At 40.0% G+C, this 15,949-nt stretch overlaps 1 protein-coding gene across 1 annotated transcript in view; it reads right to left on the bottom strand.

The window, feature by feature from the left end:
* The window catches only part of LOC132592607 (uncharacterized), a 41,747-nt gene that overhangs the window by 24,788 nt on the left and 1,010 nt on the right, over positions 1-15,949 (bottom strand). The window contains exons 2-6 of the mRNA XM_060278256.2: positions 13,819-13,930; positions 8,782-8,859; positions 4,536-4,624; positions 1,423-1,573; positions 811-894 (exon numbers count right to left, since the gene is read on the bottom strand). Coding sequence (XP_060134239.2) covers positions 811-894; positions 1,423-1,573; positions 4,536-4,624; positions 8,782-8,859; positions 13,819-13,930 — 514 coding nt within the window. The remainder of the gene's footprint in view (positions 1-810; positions 895-1,422; positions 1,574-4,535; positions 4,625-8,781; positions 8,860-13,818; positions 13,931-15,949) is intronic.

Below are 15,949 nucleotides of genomic sequence, written 5' to 3'. Positions count from 1 at the left end.
CTCCCAGCAGATGTCAAGGCAATAAGCAACTACTTTACTTTTAAAAGACAACTGAAGGCGGCCCTGTTTAGGGAAGTTTTAAATGTTTCATGCTGTATTGTTTTTAATATTTGTTTGGAAGCTGCCTAGGGAAAACCAGCCAGATGGGCGGGGTATAAATAATAATAAATATAATAATAATATAATAATTTATTATTTATACCCCGCCCATCTGGCCGGGTTCCCCCAGCCACTCTGGGCGGCTTCCAACAAAACAGAAATTCTAAAATACAGAAATCCATCAAACATTAAAATACAGAAATCCATCAAACATTAAAAGCTTCCCTAAACAGGGCTGCCTTGAGATGCCTTCTAAAGGTCTGGTAATTGTTGTTCTCTTTGACCTCTAGTGGGAGGGCATTCCACAGGGTGGGTGCCACTACCGAGAAGGCCCTCTGCCTGGTTCCCTGTAACTTGGCTTCTCGTAGTGAGGGAACCGCCAGAAGGCCCTCGGAGCTGGACCTCAGTGTCCGGGCAGAACGATGGGGGTGGAGACGCTCCTTCAGGTATACCGGACCGAGGCCGTTTAGGGCTTTAAAGGTCAACACCAACACTTTGAATTGTGCTCGGAAACGTACTGGGAGCCAATGTAGGTCTTTCATAATATGGTTGTATAATTATTATTATTATTATTATTATTATTATTATTATTATTATACAACCATATTATGAAGTTTATTTAAAGCCTTTTACAGAAAAAAAATCAGTTCATTTCACTGTAAGCCAAAATAAATGCATGTGCCATTTGAGGGGAGTGATTTGTGTACATACCTCCTTGTCAATCACAGCAAGTTCTGAATCAGATTTACATATAACTGAAGCAGGGCGTCTTGTATTAGTCAACAGGCAGGTTTCCTTCAGGGAGTAAAAGGAGTTTCAATTTATCTTCATATAGGATTGCACAGCAGTATGCGCAAGAGTTTACTACAGTGGTACCTCTACTTACGAATTTAATGCGTTCCGAACACACATTTGTAAGTCGAATCCCATAGGAATGCATTGGGAGAAAAAATTCGTAAGACGAAGCAACCCTATCTAAAAATTCGTAAGTAGAAAAAATCCTATCTAAACTGCATCCAAGATGGCGGATGGAGCTCCGTTCGTAAGTAGAAAAATTCGTAAGTAGAGTTATTCGTAAGTAGAGGTACCACTGTACCAGAATTACAGTATGTTAGAATATAGAATGAGCTACAAATTATGCCTCCCACATCCAACTGAGAAAACATCTAGAAAACACATGAGTAGAGAGGTGACTTATTATTTAAAACATGTATTTAGAATTATCCCTCCCAAAAAGAAAATACAGTATCACTGAAGAGCTTCTCTTTCATATCTCTACATTTCTCACAAATTGTTCGACAATACATAGATGGCAATAGTTACCCCTATAAAATTCCCCTCTTCAATTTCATATAATGTTTCAGGGGTTAAAATTGTTGCATCATTTATAACGATTTTCAGTTTTCCAGACAACACTAAATAGCATTCCGTTGCTACGTGTCCTTGACTGATAATGATTGTCCCAGCTTCATACCTGTTTTGAAAATATAACAACATCAACAGAAATTACTGCAGGTAAAATAAAGGGATGGGCGTGCAGCTATTAGAAGTTTGGTGACCAAAATGAAAAGCTTCATTAAGGCATGAATATCATTTTAAAAAATATTTATTATCCTATCAGTGGCTCTTCCTAACCACAGAACCATCTTAGAGTGCAAATAAAAGAATAAAAAATATTAGCTTTCTTACTAATGAAACAATCCAATGACCACTTACTGTTGGTATATCATTGATTTTAATAAGACTTCTGCTGGTAGGCATTTTTATATCAGCCAAATGAAGAAGTATATTGCTGTGGGACATTTTCAGGCAGGAGACTCGTGTGTGTGTGTGTGTGTATGTGTGTGTGTGTGTGTGTGTCAATCAGACCACTTACAGGGCCACTTACAGACCCCTGGAAGCCTGCATAAACCTCACCGACAATATCCATTGGCTGCTCCCACAACACCAGCATCTACATCACTACTGGTGGTAGTAGTGACTACAGTGGTACCTCGGTTTACAAACAGTCCCGTTTACGAATGCCTCCGTTTACGAATGCCACAGACCCGGAAGTGTTTACATCCAGATTCTGCAGCGTCGGATGCACAGATGCGATCTGCGCAGCTCGTGCATGCACAGAAGCGATCTGCGCAGTGCGTGCATGCGCAGAAGCGCTCTATCGACGCTTCGCGCATGCGCAGAAGCGTGCCTTCAGGGAGCGAATGCCTCCGTTTATGAATGCCTCAGTGGAACGGGTTGTATTCGTAAACCGAGGTTCCACTGTATATTGGTTAAGAACTAAAATCAACAGGCAGTGCTCATTTAAAATTGCTCTGGCCCCAGTACAAATTTGTAACACAGTTCTGCATCAGCAACTCTCTGTTCAGAATTCAGAGTTCTTTCTTTCTTTCTTTCTTTCTTTCTTTCTTTCTTTCTTTCTTTCTTTCTTTCTTTCGCAATCACTCATAGCCAAGTAAGATTGTCTTCCATGAACATGGTCTTAATAGTGTGTCCGTAAGTGACTGTGGAGGCCAATTCTGGATCCACACATCCTTCCACAGATTTGCCAAGTGTGCCTTCCTCTTAGCACATTTCTCCCTTGCGTCCTGAGTTTGTGCCTCTTCAAAGTTCATGATGCCCTTGGTAGAGGCTATTCTCCAACTGGAGCGCTCGCAGGCCAATGTTTCCCAATTATCTGTGCTTATACTGCATTTTTAAAGATTTGCTTTGAGAGAGTCTTTAAACCTCTTTTGTTACCCACCAACCTTTTAGCTTTCCATTCTTAAATTAGGAATAGAGTATCTGCTTTGGAAGATTATAATCAGGCATCCAAACAACATGACCAGTCCAATGAAGTTGACGTTGAAGAATCATTGTTTCAACACAGGTAATCTTTGCTTCTTCCAGTACACTGGCATTAGCTCAGAGTTGCTATTAACTGTACATAAAAATCCTCAAGCATAATTCAGTCCTATTTTTTCCCTTCAATGTAATGGACTTCGGCCTCAGTCACTCTAGAACCTGATAAAGTGTTCCCAGACCCTCTTCCCATATACTTGGTAGGTACTGGAAATGGAAAATTCAGAAATTTTATCAAGTCCCATCCTCTCTTTCTGACTGACCCTCCTTGTTCCTGACTGAATCCTGAAAACAATTAGTAACCCATTTATGCAATTTAGGAAACAGAGTGGCTTAAAATAGCACCCCTGAAATTTCCTGGATATGTGAGTTTATACAAGTCACTTCCAACTGCTGAGTCTTGTTTACAAAGGCACTGCTGCAAGAATGCCAGAGACAGTTTTACTGCTTTGTAAACAATTTTTTAAAAGCGTGTACAGTTATGCAGTGCGGTGCAGAGTGAATTAAAAAGATACACCTTTGGAGAGAACTTATTTGGTTCTGTTGATGAGGTCATGAATCTGCACTCCCTACCCTATTCCTCAAGCAGGTTTGCAAGACTTTTCAAATAATGCATGTTTCTTTAAAAAATAAATAAATGATGAACAGATAAACATATATGGAATGGGCTTTTTTTAGAGAGAGAGAGAGAGAGAGAATGCAGACTATCTGAATACGAGTGACAAGACTGATCAGCGATTTGTGCCATGGATATGCGTGTGTATCATGTAAATTACAAAACTAGCCTCACAGCTCGGGTGCAGAGCCTGCTGTTGCTTGTATCCTTAAGTAACATCTGTATTCACCACAACATTTTTCTGTGTATAAAATGAGAGTCCCATGGACTGCAAAAAGATCAAACCTATCCATTGCTCACTGGAAGGCCAGATCCTGAAGCTGAGACTCTGATACTTGCCCACCTCATGAGAAGAGAAGACTCCCTGGGTAAGACCCTGATGTTGGGAAAGAATGAGGGCACAAGGAGAAGGGGACGACAGAGGATGAGATGGTTGGACAGTGTTCTTGAAGCCACCAACATGAGTCTGACCAAACTGCGGGAAGCAGTGGAAGACAGGAGTGCCTGGCATGCTCTGGTCCATGGGGTCACGAAGAATCGGACATGACTAAATGACTAAACAACAACAAAATTTCCCTTGTTCAATTAAGTGTGGCGAGAATGAAAAAGCTTGATTCGCATTTTACATGGTAAAGCGTGCAATTTTAATGCAGCTTTGTGAGTTATTCTGTGAGAGCAGCAGTTCCTATTAACTAAATTGGGTTTTGCTTGATTTTGTCTTAGTCACCAAAGGTCCAGAAGCTCTCCATTAGAAGACTCCTTTTTGAAATCATAGAATACCAGAGAAGAATTATGTAGCTTCCACTTGTCAATATTTTATTTTAACAGGGCAGGGCATTTCTGAAGTATGATAAATATTTAATCAAAAGGATTTCAGCCTTGTTGAAAAATGTTCACCTTCTGACCCAGCTTTCTGAAGGAAGCTTATGGAATGGATCCCATCCTCAATACATAAGTAGCGCCCAGGCTTCTTACTTACTCTTGGTAGATGAAAGCTTGGCACAGCTGGAGTTGAATTACGCTAGGCAAGCACTGAAAGGCTCTGTTTGTCTTCAAACATGCTTGTATCTGGAAGAAGAGCATATTTTATACTTAAAAGCTGGACTCGTGGATACTGCTGAATTAACTGTGTGCTACACATGCAACACTAGAAACTTTCTGTCATGAAGACCATGGCTCAATTTATAGGATAACCAGCATCATATAACCAACATGCTTAAGTCTACTTACTATATGAAGGGGTTAACACCATAGAGTAAGCTGTCTTGCCAGGCTTAGCTAGCTCACTCCCACCCACCCACCTTGGGAGGAACTAGGTAATCGGGCCTATTATTCTTCCCCAGTCTACATGAGAAACATAATGTATAAAGAGGACTGAGTTGGTTGCTCCAAGCTGAGACAACAAAGCCACTCTTGAATTCCTAGAACAATCATTTATGAGCTTCCACCACTCTAACTAAGCCAAGTTTTATTGCCTGTGCAACTTTTTCTGAATGCTGTATGGAAAAGCACCTAAATCTGAGCTTTGGAGAGTTTGTAAATAAACCATTTTTAACTTCCCTATTGGGGAATTTTGGAAGGTCGTATTTTAAGGTCTAACAGCCTATATTTCCACATTTTAGTTGCTGTCTGTTTTGTGATTTTAAATCTTTGCTGGGGTTCTCTCATCAAAGAGCACTTGCCCCAAACTTGGATCTTGGCATCCAGGAATTCTCCTTTTTATATTTTGTTTTTTTCCCCCTTGCAGCAGGCACAATTCAGACATGAACTACACTTTAGCATTTCAAGAATGAGCCACAAAGAGCTTTGGGCTTGCACTTCCAAGTCTTCATTCAGACATGAGGGAGGTGTTTTATTTTGCTCCCACAGAGCGAGGCAGGTCAGTTATTGCAGCACCAAAGAGAGCTTCTTGTGAACAACTTGCTGCAGCAGGGACTGGAAGTGAATTGCAGCCTTCTGATTACAGTCTACTCTGTTTCAGAGAGCTAGAGACAAGACCCAGCCTTCTGTCCCAAAGATGGGCACTTTTTCTGTGCTCCAACTACTGCACTCCCTGTGCTATCAGACTCAAAGCCTGAAGGAAGCTGCTGATGAGAGTATTGGTTCTAGCTCTTTCAGACCTACTGCTGTGGGGTATAGTTCAGTGTTCTGCTAGCCAGCTCAGGTTTAGGAAACCTCTAATCACCAACATACCGTAAACTGTGCTCAGCTGGTAGCACTATAATCTCTGACTCAGTGTCCTGGTCTCTGTGATCCATCATCATGTAAATTACACCTGCTGAAATTATATTTTCTATACAACTGTTAAAAACCCTATCTGCCCACACAACTGCCCCAATGTTGGTATTCTCTTTTATCTTTGAATCTCACTATTTATCCTCACAGCATTTATGTAGAATAAAGGAATATCGGGTACTTCCATTGACAAATGGGACACTGAGGCAAGAATTATAGAATATGCAAGCACATCGGATATAAATGAGTTTAAGTTCCAGATTTGTCCCCCAGATGATACTGAGCTGTCAAATCCTTAATTGTACACCAAAACCACTGGTTTTAATGTGGCAAGGACCAGTTGTATGTACAGTGATCCCCTTAGCATTCAAACCCTTGTTGTCACTCTTATTCTTGCCTGTCAAAATCTTTTCAATAACACTGTCTCCAATTCAGTTTCCCCAATCTAGGCCTGAGCTTCTACTTGCAATCTAAGTTAACCAGCTGAGCTTCCATCTCATGTGCCTCTGCTCATGTGCCGAAACAGCTGTCCATGCCCCACCAACACCACCTCAGCCTGCCTGGCTAAATATACTTGTTTTTTTCACATCTCCTTTTTCTATTGACCATAGGCTACTAACACCTTTTCAATACACTTCCCCTTAACATTCTCTCCAACCCTGCGCTAGATTGTTAATGGAGATTGTTAATGGAAAGTGGTAAGAAGCTGTTGAGTCACGTAGTAAAGCCATTAGTGTCATCCCCTATGCTCTGTTTAAAATATCATTTCTGAACTCTGGCGATTACTTAATAATTTGTGGTGTATGGTAGGGCTCAACGTTTCCTTCTTTCATTGAAGCTTCAAGGAATATCACAATGTGATACGCAAAAAAAGATCACTGCATCTAACCAGGTGTCCGGCCTTGCAACTAATTACTTAAAGGGTAGCAACCTACCCTGTTCTGGTTGCAAGCAACTCTATCCCTCTTCTGACTTCTGCTTGCCTACTGAACCTGGGAGCAGGGCCTTCCCTCTCATGAGGCAAGGTGGGGTAACAGGGGCAGCAGATCCAGCCTCCGAGGAACACATCCCATGTACATCTTCACTCCCCACATGCCCTGTCCCTGATGAAGAGATTCATCCCTCCCCCCCCCCAATCTTATAAATACTGTAATAAGAAATCATTTATTTAATTATTTATTATACAATTTTAGGGGGGGGAATCTAAATAACTGCATTAGCAACTATCAGTTGATGTATGGTTTGTTTTGTTATTACTGATAAGGGTACGCACAACTATTTATATAAAACATGTTTAATGAGTCAAAGAAATATCTATCTGGCATAGGATCTGATGCAAAAAAGACATCTTAGGTTGTTGATTGCTGCCTTAATAAACAAAGCAACACTTAGTTATGCAACTTTAAGAGGTAGAAAGTTTTGTCAATATTTGTCAGATGCCTTACAATGAGACTTGCGTTTACAAAAAAGGCTTTTTATATTGAAACACTTAAACAAAAAAAATCTATGAGCTCTAAAAGCCTGTTTATTTTACAGATAGCTAACAAAATGTTTCTTTATACATTACTATGTGACAGGTGATTATGCAGCTTGCTTATGGAGGAAGAGTTAAAACTATAACTTCCCCATAGAACCCCTTAGAGCAGGGGTCAGCAAACTTTTAAAGCAGGGGGCCGGTCCACTGTCCCTCAGGCCTTGTGGGGGGGGGGCGGACTATATTTTGAAGAAAAAAAAATATGAATGAATTCCTATGCCCCACAAATAACCCAGAGATGCATTTTAAATAAAAGGACACATTCTACTCATGTAAAAACATGCTGATTCTCCGACCATTCACGGGCCAGATTTAGAAGGCGAATGGGGCACATCCGGCCCCCGGGCCTTTGTTTGGGGACCCTGCCTTAGAGGATGGAGAGGAGAAAGATGGCCAGCACTCATTAAATTTGAACTCTACTTTTCATAGCTATCTATACGGTATTAGACAATCACTGGAAATTCTCGTTAGAAACAGAAATACTGTAACTAAAGGCTGCATTTGACTAAAGACTGTCTCTTACCTTTCTCAAGAGGACTATGTTTTTCTAGTGTCTCTAACATAAGTATGTGGCCAAAGTGGTTCTCTGTCGTGGCACCAAAGTCCTATACATAACACTTTAGAAGCTGTTCCTGCAGGATGCTGGTTTTAGGTCTGCATTCCTAAGCACATTTATGTAGATGTAAAATCCTTTGTTGAACTTTGATCCCACTGGCTATACAGTGGTACCTTTGTTTCTGAACGGCTTGGCTCCCAAACAAATCGGCTCCCGAATGCCGCAAACCCAGAAGTGAGTGTTCTGGTTTGCAAACGTTTTCCGGAAGCCGAATGTCTGATGCGGCTTCCAATTGAGTGCAGGAAGCTCCTGCAGCCATGCCTTGGTTTTCTAATCATTTCTCGAGTCGAACAGACTCCCAGAATGGATTAAGTTCGAGAACCAAGGTACCACTGTATTATTATCTTTATTTTGCAAAATGGTTGTCAGTTTCCAACTACGGTACTTAACCAATTCCTGATCCTGTCCTGTAATTGGTTTACAACTGCCAGGATGTATGTGTAATCAATTGCTATTGGGTGGGGGGACTCTTTGTTCTTTTAACATTGACAGAACTTTTGTTTAAATGACAGCTACCTATTTGGGGATTTGGGGGCAAAATGAGAGAGAACTTTTTTAAAAAAATGTATAAATAAGTATGGTAAACAAAATGCAGTACTGTAGCTAAATATTTACACAAAGGCAATAATTCCTTACAAATATAAGGTGATAAATTCGGCACATGCCTTTCCATATTAATGCTTCAGATATTTTATTTATTCGTTTATTATTTGCATTTTCAGCCTGTCATTCAACTAAAATATTGCAAAAATAACGTGCAATTAAAATAATAATACCACAAAAACGACTAATATCAACATTATCATATGATGGCAGTACATAGTATTTCTTCTCTCTCACCTTTAGAATGTCTTCCTGCCTTCTTTGGTTCGGACAAATATGTAACAGACGCTTAAGCTTTTCAAAACCTTTCTTTGGCTACACAAAGAAAATGGACACATTATCCAATAGCCTTTACATTAACTGTAGCCTAGCTACTCCCTAGTTACTTATACACACAGTATAAAGGCACTCATTGCAGTCATGCGTATCTCTTTAAACTCTATATTTGTATTGGTTTGACTGTTTTCTAAAAATGGATTACAACATACTTTAGAGACATAATTCTTCAAGAATGCATTCCACATTATTATTATTATTATTAATTTATTATTTATTTATTTATTTAAATAATCTATTTTTATTAATTTTCCAATTAAAACACAATTATATCACATCCATTATTTCAAATTATACAAATACATATCAATTAAACCGAATGTTATGCCAAATCATATAATATTTTCGGAGTTCCCATGCTTCAAAAATTTGGGGATTCCTCGCAACTGTCCACTGCTGTCTTTTTCTAAAGTCCAAATCGTCACTCAAAGTCAATAATAGTCCCGATCTTTCCCCACCAGTCACTAAGATGTTTCCGTCTTTCATCCGATTTTTCCACAGCTGCTGAGATAAATATCAAACGAGATTTCACATATATTCTTTCTCCTGTGTGAGTTTTAATCAGTCCGCCCCCCCCCCATAAATCTTCTTATGGAGTGTTCTTTGTTGCGTCAGTCTTTCAACACGGAGCAGCGCCATCTTAGAAAGCTTAGATCACTTTCGCTTCTTCTCAAAACTTTTTTTAAACCAACGATCTTTGTAAAATTTACAGCTTTTCCAGGCAAGAGACACAGCCGTCACATTATGCATAAACTCTTGATAAATTTGTGGCTCTCCTTGCCCTGTAGCTGCACTTAGCTTCAGATCGCTGTTCAAATTCAAAGTGCGTCACACCCCATAAATCCACTGAACGCATTCCAGGCATTCCGACTATCCAGTTAGAGGGGGGCTTCTCTCTTCAGCAATTTTACAACTTCAAAAAAATATGCTCAATATAGTTTATAAAGTTCATTACTCACTCAGGTATCCTTTATTTCTCGTTTGTTCCAAACAAACAAGGACATCGTGTCCGGGAAGGTATGAAGTAACTCGTAGAGTATATGAAGAAAATAAAAAAGCTCACTTCCCTTCTCATTCCGTCCCCATCAATCTTTCCTCCAGATAAAATACAGCTTCGACTTCTCACCCTCAGCAGCGCAAATTCCTTGGCAGTAAACAGAGCTTCTGCCCCTCCTTCTGAAGCATGTCCATGAATTTAAGTCTAATTATCTTCTTTAATCATGGAGATCCCGCCATGCAGGTTAGCGTCCGGGAGTTCCGACACCTCATGAGTGCTTTCAGCCCAAGCCCCACCCCACCCCTTGAACAGTCGGGGTGGGTTTGGGGGCATCGCGGGCCCGTGGGCCCTCTCCGTAACCCCCGGAGAGGTAGGGGGGTTGCCATTTACTCCCCTAGCAACCGCCAAATTCCTCATGAAGGTCAGAGAGATGGAACAAGGGTCAGCCATTCCTGCAGGCGGAAGCGGAACTCAGCTTAATTTATTATTTATACCCCACCCATCTGGCTGGGTTTTCCCAGCCACTCTGGGTGACTTCCAACAAAATATTAAAACACAATGGTCTGTTAAACAGTAAGAGCTTCCCTAAACAGGGCTGCCTTCAGATGTCTTCTAAAAGTCTGGTTGATGTTTTTCTCTTTCACATCTGGTGGGAAGGCATTCCACAGGGTGGGTGCCACTACCGAGAAGGCCCTCTGCCTGGTTCCCTGTAAACTTGGCTTCTCACAGCAAGGGAACCGCCAGAAGGCCCTCGGAGCTGGACCTCAATGTCTAGGCAGAACGATGGGGGTCGAGACGCTCCTTAAGGTATACTGGATCTATATAATAGACCTCTGCATTTCTTAGAAGTAAAACCCACTGAATTTAACAATGATCATACCCAAACAGGCATGCCTAGAACTAAAGCCTACTGCGAAAGATTTGTGAAACACTTTTGAGAGCAAAATTGCTCTATCTGTAGCAAACATGATCCCACAATTAGCCTAGACCCCTTGGAGATCCTGAGAGCACCATCCAGTTTCAGCCTATGGGATCATGTCTTTTTAAAAACTATTGTTCTTGGAGCATTCTTGATCTTTAAGAGAGATTTGTTTTGTTTTTGTTAGCGTGACAGGGGTGCTCTTCATGAATCTTAAGGTGAGTCTCAGGTGTGCTTGGTGGATGTGCTCAACTCTCCACAAGTAGGGAAAGACTCAAGTTTCCTTAGGTGAGAAATGAGGAGACAATGTTTGTATTGTTCCAGGTGAGTGGTGGGGTAGGAATTATATTTGCTCCCTTATTGGATTGCTCTTCAGTGGACCTATTTGCATATACATGATGATTGGTTGCTGAATACTCAGGGTTTTATTGAAGTGAAAACTGATTGGGTGGACTGATGTGGTGGGTGTAAGAAGAAAGTGGTTGTTGAGTGACTGGGTATGATAGCATGGTTCCTGAATTTCTGGTTGTATTACAACATGTTAGGGCCTTTTAGTAGTATCTAATTTTTTCTTTGATAAATACGAATTATGTTGCATTTTTATGTATTTGGATATTTATGGGGTTGTTTTTCTACCTTATTTTGGTTTAATTGCATTGCTTAAAATGTTTCAAATAAAAAATTAGATATAAATCACTTGAAGATTTATTTTGAATATAGAACAGCATAGAAGTTAAATAAAAACAAAACATACACATAAAATAACAATAAATAACAGATTAATATAAGAGTAGCATATACAGTAACTAGAATAGAGGAGGCGCAAGTGGATTGCAAAGCCCAAGTAAATAAAAACTGGTTTTAATATAGGCCAAAAACATAACACTTATGCTGTGTAATGTAGCAAATGGAGCTGGAAGTTCTTTTTCCTCATGTAATGGGCTCTCTGGAGCCCAACTCATTGTTTACTAGAAACACATCCAATTTTTGGTTTCGCCCTACATTATTCTAATCACTCTGTTCCCAAATAAAAAACCTGATGTCCTTAACTTCTCCCAGTAATGAACTTAGTCCTGACGTTAATAAAAACAAAACAGAGCAACTCTGTAACTCTTTGGACTTAAGAGAAGGAGAGAGATTTTCTGAATAAATACACTCTCATCCAAAGCAACATTTTCCACTTTAAAAAGAAAAGGAAAGTTAACAGAATTACACCTCATCTGTTAATGTTCATTACAAAAGTGCTATATTAATAGTGTCAAATCATTTGATTTGCTCTGCCAGAAAAATAAGTGCTTTGGATGGGGCATGCCAGCCAGCAATAGGCAATGGGCATGACATTACAAAATATTATGTTCCGTGCAAATGCTTACAACTGAGAAACAATCCCCTAAATAGCACTTGGCACCATTACTTCCACTTTGCAGGTAGGGAAATAAGACTGAGTTCATGATCTGCCACTTGGGTCACTCAATGGCAGAAGCTAGAATGGAAATCCAGTTTTTCTGGGTACGTATCCAACATTCAGGGGAATGAGTCATGCTGACTTCAAACCTAGAGATGCATTCTGGTAACTTCAAGCTATTTAAAGTGAAAATGCATTGTAATAATAATAATAATAATAAATAAATAAATATTATTATTTTTTATCATTTATACCCCACCCATCTGGCTGGGTTTCCCCAGCCACTCTGGGCGGCTCCCAACAGAACACTAAAACATAGCTGCCAAGTCTCCCGCTGAAAAATGCGGGGTCAGCAGCGGCGCGGCATCGGAAGCCACTTCTACGCATGTCCTGACATGCATAGAAGCAACTTCTGGTGCTGCGCTACCCATGTCTGGGCACCGAAAATCGGGCGGTGCTGGCATCCAAAATGGAGCCTCCCTGGCAAGTAGGAAATCCAGGGGATTTACAGGGTTTTTTCCAATCCGGGCTGCCAGCGGAGAACGGTTTAAAATACGGGGGGTTCCCATGAAAAACAGGAGACTTGGCAGCTATGCACTAAAAACAGAATAAAACTTCAAACATTAAAAACCTTCCCTAAGCAGGGCTCTGCAGTTCATTGTATTTCCCTCCCCACCCCAACTACACACAATGTAGGAATAAAATAAAAAAATTCCTTCCAGTAGCACCTTAGAGACCAACTAAGTTTGTTGTTGGTATGAGCTTTTGTGTGCATGCACACTTCTTCAGATACACTGAACCAGAAGTCACCAGGACCTTATATATAGTGAGAGGGTGGGGAGGGGTATTACTCAGAAGGCTGGTGGGACTGTTAACGACCGCAATTGGTCTTACAGGGAAAAGCCAGGTGTGATATGGCTAAAAATAGCTTTATCGTGTATACTGAGATAAGAATCCAATGTCTCTATTCAGACCAGGTCTCTCCATGGTTTTAAGTTTGGTAATAAGTTGCAATTCAGCAACTTCTCTTTCAGGTCTATTTCTGAAATTCTTTTGTAATATGACAGCTACTTTGAGATCTTGTATAGAATGTCCTGGGAAATTGAAGTGTTCTCCTACTGGTTTCTCTGTCTTGTGATTCCTGATGTCAGATTTATGTCCATTTATCCTTTGGCGTAGGGTTTGGCCTGTTTGTCCAATATAGAGAGCTGTAGGGCACTGTTGGCATTTGATGGCATACACAATGTTAGAAGATGAGCATAGGAATAATTTTATTTGAACATTATTTTAATCTAACAGAATTATTCATATAGAAATAAACTTGTATGGGTATAAAATGTGGCCCATTGCACCCCAGATTGTATTCTGTACCCCAGATCAGCTCTGAATTGCCCCAGTAATAACAGCACCAGATAGAAGAGAACACATTTCAAGTTTTCCAAGCAATTCACATTTTTATGTTCTAAGTACTCCTTACAAAAGTATTGAAGCACAGGATAATATTACTATCCTCATATTATAAATGGATGGCAGACTGATTATGGCTAGCAGGCAAGGGGCACAGTAACCAGGCTTTTAGAGATTTAACAACTCATGAAACATTAAAAAAATACTCACAAATTGTTTTTTAGAATAATCACTGACATTGAACAAGTAGTCACTTTTGAAGTTCATCTGCCTCTCCAGATAAAATGTTGCCCATTGCACTGCTTGACTCCTTTCAATATATCTGCACAAGAAAAAAAAGTGTGGCATTAGCTATTCAGGAGCTTACACAATAGTTATCTATTTTTATTCTTATCTAGCCCTTTCTCAAAAGACATCGTGGTTTGCATGTCAGTATACTTTACTTTCTTTCTTTCTTTTTAAAAAGTTTCTAATTATTGAGAGCAGCAAAAAATTCCCAGTGTTAATCAAGATAAATAAATGGTACATACAACGGCTAAAATAAGGTGAAGATAAAGCAATACTTAAATAAGGCAGATACAAAGATACAGGGCCCATGTGCTAACTTGGTAAATTAAAAGGAAGTTACTTAAACCATAGAGAAAAAGCGTACAACTGAATCATCTTTTGAATATTCCGAAACACCTGTATTTAATCAGTAATTTTAATGTTTCATTCTGAATTTTTGTAACTGCTTAGAGGTTTCTAATAATCAAGCATTTTATAAATTTTGTTAAATAAACAAAACAAACAAAAAATTATACCAGTACATTCTTGCTTGTTGTTAGCCTCCCCCTCCCCCCAAGGCTTCACCCTCCTTTCATGTTGGTAAAATTGCCAGAACAAGTATGTTTTACTGTCAGTTCTGTAAATATCAAATTCTTATAACTAAAACCAACTATTGAGCTGATTTCAGAGATTATTTTCAACTGGCATTTTGTTAGTCCATCTTATTCAGAAAGAAAGGCAGTGTGTGAAACACTTGTTCATTATTCTTGCATCTCACTAATTTGTACATCAAACAAACAAACGAACTTTGACAGTACAGTGGTACCTTGGTTGTAGAATGGCTTGGCTTGCAAACAAATCGGCTGTGTGTGTGTGTGTGTTCTGGTTTGCGAACGTTTTTTTTGAAGTCAAATGTCCGACGCAGCTTGATTGAGTGCAGGAAGCTCCTACAGCTAATCCGAAGCCGCGCCTTGGTTTTTGAATGGCTCCGGGAGTCAAATGGACTCCTGGAACGGATTAAGTTTGACAACCAAGGTACTACTGTAGTTTCATATTAAGCAAAGCACGGAAGAAGCAATGTCAATGCACAGCCAGCGTGTAGCATGCAAAGCAGTAGCATGCAAGCTTCACACTATTTTGGGGTCCCATAAGGACTCCTGGACGTCAATCCAGGCTGCAATTCCCTGGGAAGAACTACTAGTTGTAGAAGCAAGGAGAAGAGGAAGGCTGGGATCAGGGAAGCATCCCTGAATATTATTTGAAAGAGCCATCAGACTGCATTCCTCTGTACACTTGCTTTAGAATAAGCATTGGTGAACTCAGCAGGATCTTCTTTTGAGTTAAACAAGCATAGAATTTCACTAATTAGAGACTAATTTAATATGGTAGGGAACAAACTTTTGCTGCTAGCAGTGCACATCACATTTAAGCTGAGGTACATTGTTCCAAGTTATGGAAGTGAGAGCTCAAGATAATGGGAAAGCAAACAAACAAAACAGCACATCCTGAAAGCTGTATTTTTTAAATGTTTTTATTAAGATTTTCTTGGGTAATAGCAGAACGCACAGAGTCTCTGCTTTCAAGTCATTGAATTAGTCAAACAAAACAGTCCTGTTCGAAGTAAGACATTATTATTATAGGAAATATGAGGTTATTGGAAAAGAGACATGGAGAAAGAGGGGTGGAAAGGGGAAGACAGTGAAAATACATTCTTGTACATGCTACCGGTACATGTGCAAAGCTTTTTGTGTCAGCATTATGTAGACAGGTATTTTATTCTGCTGGTGCTGTGAGAGTCTGGAGGGTGCTGTGTTTTGCTTGTGTGTGTGTGTGTGCGTTGGGTCAAATTAAACATATCAATTTGTATGCTGTTGTGGGGGGTAGGTCTTGCTGGCTTGCAAATGTATTTGAATGCAATTCATTATCTACTTTCTGGGTTCAGATACGCCTCCTTTCACTCAGGCCAACGGCAGCCATCCCAGAGATAGCTGCTATATGAGTGTCCATCAACAGGTGATGGAACAGATGGGGTTGGACTGGATGACCTTCAGGATTCCCTCTAACTCTGTGACTT

Source organism: Zootoca vivipara, chromosome Z1, assembly GCF_965207765.1.
Source record: "Zootoca vivipara chromosome Z1, rZooViv2.hap1.1, whole genome shotgun sequence".
NCBI classification, from domain to species: domain Eukaryota; kingdom Metazoa; phylum Chordata; class Lepidosauria; order Squamata; family Lacertidae; genus Zootoca; species Zootoca vivipara.
This window is presented reverse-complemented; position numbering and strand designations above follow the sequence as displayed.